Raw genomic sequence first — 5,331 nt, 5'->3', positions numbered from 1 at the left:
AACGTCAGCAATTTTGCTCCTTGATCTCCGCGAGCCAACTTGTAAGCAGTTTCTTCCGTTAATTGATATTTAACTACACAAATAATGCTTAGAAACTGAATCATCGCATGATTTTGCTCCTCGATCTGGTTATTTTCTCGTATGCTGGTTATTTTCTCGTATGTCTTGTGCCTGGGAAATTTGTATTTTGTGCTCAGTATCAGTCTTGTACTCACCAGATTTTCTCGTCGATCTGCTTAGAAACTGAATCATCGCATGATTTTGCCCTTTCCTTGCGTACAATTAGATCTGTCCAAATACAGAGCCCATAATGCTTTCAGACCTAGCTACTTGTGTTAAAAGTATTGAGAAATGCAAACTGGCCGATCACATTGAAACTTAACACTATGGCTTATGGTCTAAATGCTTTCAAATGATTTCATTTATTTCTTACAGTGATAGGATCATTTGTAAATTCCCCCTATACACCTGTATCTTTCTATTATGAAAACTATTTTATTGCTAGGGGCACCTTGATTATTAAACCTGTTAGTATGCAATACTTGCTGCATCTTAATCTGCATATATTTTTAACATGGTTAATTACAGAATGGATAACTTGGGCACTGAAGCTAATGAAGTAAACTTGGACGACGATGATTTGATATATACTCCTCAAGTTTCAGATGAGTTGAGGCCAAAAAAAGGGCAAGAATTTGACACAATAGATGATGTTTTGACATTCTATAATGCTTATGCTAAAGCAGCTGGGTTTAGTGTAAGGTCTTGGACTACTCAGAAAGAGCCGGGAAGTTGTGAAATAAGAAGAAATGAGTATGTTTGTTTTAAACAAGGAAAATCTTTAAAAATCGCGGATGTTGGAAAGAAAAGGCGTCGGGGAAACTTAGCTGAGAATTGTACTGCCAAAATTGCTGTTTTGAAATCAAACTCCGGAAAATACATTGTTACTGTTTTTAATGAGGAGCACAGTCACCCATTATCAACACCATCAAAGATTCATCTTTTAAGATCCCATCGTAACGTTTCAGCCGCAACAAAGTCTCTAACTAAACAGTTATCCATGGTGAATATACCTCAGCATCAACAATTCAGTTTTCTTGGAGTACAATCAGGAGGTATAGAAAATATAGGGTGCACTCAAAGAGATTTGTATAATCATGAAAGGGATATACGGGCTGATTTGAAGGGGCATGATGGTGAAATGTTTTATGAATATTTAAAATTAGAACAAGGAAAGAATCCCGCATTTACTTTTCAAATTGAGGCCGATGAGGAACAAAAGATTACTCGTTGTTTTTGGTCCGATGCAAGATCAAGGCGGGCTTATAAATTTTTCGGTGATGTTGTAATCTTTGATACTACTTACAACACTAATCGCTATGGCCTTATATTTGCACCAATAATGGGGGTTAACAATCATGGTCAAACAATTATTTTTGCTTGTGGATTTTTGAATCATGAGAGCGTTGATGATTTTGTGTGGTTATTTAATCAATTTTTGGAAAGTATGCCTGGTGGTGCCCCGAAGATGATTATTACCGATCAAGACCCAGCGATGACTAAGGCATTCCCTCTTGTTCTTCCAAATACTTTTCACAGGTATTATAGTTTGTGTATATTATTAAAAATATTTATATGCATAGTCTTTTTTTTAACACTTTATTTAATTTTTTTGACAGGTATTGTAGTTGGCATATATTAATGAAGTTTTCTGAGAAAATTGATGCAGTGAAGTATAGTATTTATAAAAGTGAGTTCTCGGCTTGCATTTGGAAATCAGAGACTCCTGAAGAGTTTGATTTACAATGGGAAAGTTTGATTAAGAAAAGTGGGTTAGAAGGAAACAGGTGGTTGCAAGACCAATATGAACTTCGGTCAAGATGGATTCCTGCATATGTTAATCACATTTTCTCAGCAGACATGTCAAGTAGCCAACGAGCAGAAAGTGGACATGCATTCTTCAAGAAATTTGTTTCGAAGAATAATTCATTGGTGGATTTTATGATACAGTTTGACAGGGGACTAGTGCGCCAACGTCACGAGGAGGTGATGGCCGATCACAAAGACTTGATTGAGAAGCCTAAACTTAGAATAAATCATGACTTTTTGGAGCAAATGGTTGATATTTACACTAATGAGATGTATTTCAAGTTTGAGGTTGAAGTGTGTGACAGCTTTAACTACAAGTTGCAGTTTGTTAGGGAAACCGACAATCGCCGTGTGTATCAAATTCAAAGAAAGAAGCTCGCAACAAGCAAAGTCCGCGAAATCGTTTATGACAAGGACTTGGATTTGGTTTCTTGTAGTTGTAAAAAGTTTGAAAGTGCAGGAATCGTATGTTCTCACATTATCTCCTACTTGATGAAATTTGATGCTGAAATATTGCCCGATAAATACATCTTAAAGAGGTGGACTAAGTCTGCAAAATCGGGGACAGTGGTTGATGATAAAGGTATGCAGATAAGCCCTGACAATTCTTATCTTTTAACACAGAGTCAATTTATCCAATCATCTTTGGAATTAGTTGACAAGTCCCTTGTATGTGAAGAAACGAGGAAGATGTTTACTGATGGAGTGCGTATCATTAATGAGCAAATTGACCAATTCATTAGTAGCCACATGGTTAGTGGCCGCACGGTTGCAAAGAGCTTCACCGAGAAAAATAATCAAATGAGTAGTAATTTAATGGATGATGGTACTAGTGTGCAGGATTCTTGTACTTTTCAAAATAGTTTCAATGAACCCGATCAAGTGCGAGCAAAAGGGTGTGGCAAAAGGTTGAAGGGAGGAAAAGAGAAAGCAATGGCTAGAGCAAAAAATAGAAAAGATAGACGTTGCCACGGGTGTGGTAAAGTAGGCCAATCACATGATAAGCGAAATTGTCCGTCACTCACAAATCCGTAAGTAGAAATTCCTTTATTATTTAAGCATTTCTTATTCTTCACCTTCTAATATCCCCTTGGTGTATACATATATTTTTTCATTATAATGTAGGTCTTCTACATGCGGTGATACAAATTGGCAAGAGGGTAATGGGTCATCAAGTGAAGATGGGGATAATGTGCTCATATGAAGACGGTCTTCATCTGAATCTCGTTTTAATGTATGTTATCTTATTGGAGCTAATGCTGATAATCTGATTAATTGTTATGCTCTTTCTGAAGATGGGGTTGGCATTTCGCATGTTAAGGGGGTATTCTGTGAAATTTTTCCTTATTTTCTGTTATTCCTCATTAGCAAAAAACCTGACAAGCCAGCAGTCATTAGCAAAAAATCTGGTGAGAGAAATGGTTATATTAAATACTGATCCGGTTAACAAATAAGCCAAATCTGACAAGCCAGCAGTCATTCTTTTGATATTTAGACTACCGATTTTAGAAACAAAAATTTAAAAGAAAACTTAGAAATAAATTTAACATGGGTCAATAGGTCTCGTGAAGTAACTTGTGACAAAAAGATCCATTTTTTGAGTGTGAAGAAACTGAACTGGTAAGAGATTTCCTTTTTAAGTGTGCCTAGACAAAAAGATCCATTTTTTGAGTGTGAAGAAACTGAACTGGTAAGAGATTTCCTTTTTAAGTGTGCCTAGGTAGATCTTGCAGATATCAAAGTTACTTTCAACATAGATTCAACAACTAAGACTAATGTGTAAACTTACCAGTTACGTAAGAAGATGTTGGTTTCAGGAGTTTGGATCCATAGTGGCTAAACAATATCCACAAGATACAGCTCCAAGCCTTTAGAACTTGGAGTCAAACTGGAAATTTAAGCAACTTTCAGTTTGACAGCAGTACAATTCATTTTGTAAGCTATACAAGTTTGACAGCAGCACAATTGTAGTTTGAGTTGTTTATGGCATTCTAAAGAATGTCACATATTGTATTTTAATGTGGTTCTCCTTGAATTGTAGTTTGAGTTGTTTATGGCATTCTAAAGAATGTCACATATTGTATTTTAATGTGGTTCTCCTTGTCTTTTGAGTGCTTAATTTGTATTAGTTCTAAAGAATGTCACATATTGTATTTTAATGTGGTTCTCCTTGTCTTTTGAGTGCTTAATTTGTATTAGTTTTCCTGTTTGAACTAATGTATTGACTTTGATGTGATCATTCTCAGGAACATGGAGGACACAGAAATTCGGATTTGAAGTTGACAAAATCTTTGTGCTGTTGTGTTTTGTATGTTGTAAAGGACAAGTTATCTTTTGCAGTTGTGTTTTGAAGTTGTGTTTTGTATGTTGTAAAGGACAATTTTAAGAGAGACTATTTTCTTCAATTGTAGGGCACGAAGATCAGAAAATTAATGCACAGTTCTCTTATCCAAGGTAGAAAAATATAAAGCCGGGTCCTTCAGCTTTGAGATCTTAATGAATATGTCATGTTGATAATTTGATCTCACATTCCAAAGAATACAATTGCTTCTCAGCTAGAATACAATTGCTTAAATTTACATCAGTTACATTTGACATATTGAGGTAAATAAATAGGACCTGGCATTTACCTAACCAAGTTTCTTCTCAGCTAGAAGAATTACAGCAAGTCTGGATATATTATCAGCAACATCAACAAGAAGAGAGTCAATTCCTGATTGGATTGTATTGGTCATAAGTTGCTGCCATGTGCACAAGGTCTTAGCATGATGGCACTTACAAATTTTAAACCATTATAAGCATCTGATATACACAAATGTGCACAAGGTCTTAGCATGATGGCACTTACAAATTTTAAACCATTATAAGCATCTGATATACACAAAACAAGAGAAACATACAACACTGTAGGGAACCTTCAGTATGCAGTCGCCAGCTTGAATTGGTTTTGATGCAAACAAAGAACTAAAGTCAAAAAACAAGAAAACTTGATGATATAGCTTTGCAGTCGCCAGCTTGAATTGGTTTTGATGCAAACAAAGAACTAAAGTCAAAAAACAAGAACACTTGATGATATAGCTTTGATGATATAGCTTTCGATGATTTTACGTAAAAATAATCAGTTTATCACAATGCTATGATCTTATGAAGCTATCTCATATACACCAACACAAGGCCAGGATGTGGATCTGTTGAGTGTTAGTTTCCAGACAAGTTATCTCTTTTCTTTCACCGACATCGCACATGTCCATACATCAGTTCAGAAGGGACTTAGCAACTTAGCAAATTTTGAACAAATTTTGAAAACAGACCCATGAAATACCTGTTACAAAAATATTATGTCACATCTTAGCAAGATAGGATATTCGAACAAATTTTGAAAACAGACCCATCAAATACCTGTTACAAAAATATTCTTAAAAGATGACATGTTCTGAAAATATATGTTCTGCTTACTCATCT

General features: G+C 35.4%; 1 protein-coding gene across 1 annotated transcript; it reads left to right on the top strand.

Annotated features, from left to right (window-relative positions):
• Positions 543-4,220, top strand: LOC109847751 (protein FAR1-RELATED SEQUENCE 5-like). The gene is made up of 5 exons (XM_020416984.1): positions 543-1,599; positions 1,680-2,900; positions 2,995-3,061; positions 3,165-3,278; positions 4,116-4,220. Exons 1-5 carry the CDS (start codon positions 575-577, stop codon positions 4,218-4,220), a joined length of 2,532 nt encoding a protein of 843 aa, XP_020272573.1. The 5' UTR covers positions 543-574.

This window comes from Asparagus officinalis, chromosome 7, assembly GCF_001876935.1.
Source record: "Asparagus officinalis chromosome 7, Aspof.V1, whole genome shotgun sequence".
Classification (NCBI taxonomy): Eukaryota; Viridiplantae; Streptophyta; class Magnoliopsida; order Asparagales; family Asparagaceae; genus Asparagus; species Asparagus officinalis.
The sequence above is the reverse complement of the archived record's forward strand: the minus strand, read 5'-3'. Positions and strand labels throughout refer to the sequence as shown.

Bases quoted from the DNA above. Each gene is read 5' to 3' on its own strand.
- LOC109847751 (XM_020416984.1), top strand. From the start codon at position 575: ATGGTTAATTACAGAATGGATAACTTGGGCACTGAAGCTAATGAAGTA. The intron at 2,901-2,994 runs GTAAGTAGAAAT...ATTATAATGTAG, and splicing joins TGTCCGTCACTCACAAATCC to GTCTTCTACATGCGGTGATA. The intron at 3,279-4,115 runs GTGAGAGAAATG...GATCATTCTCAG, and splicing joins AGTCATTAGCAAAAAATCTG to GAACATGGAGGACACAGAAA.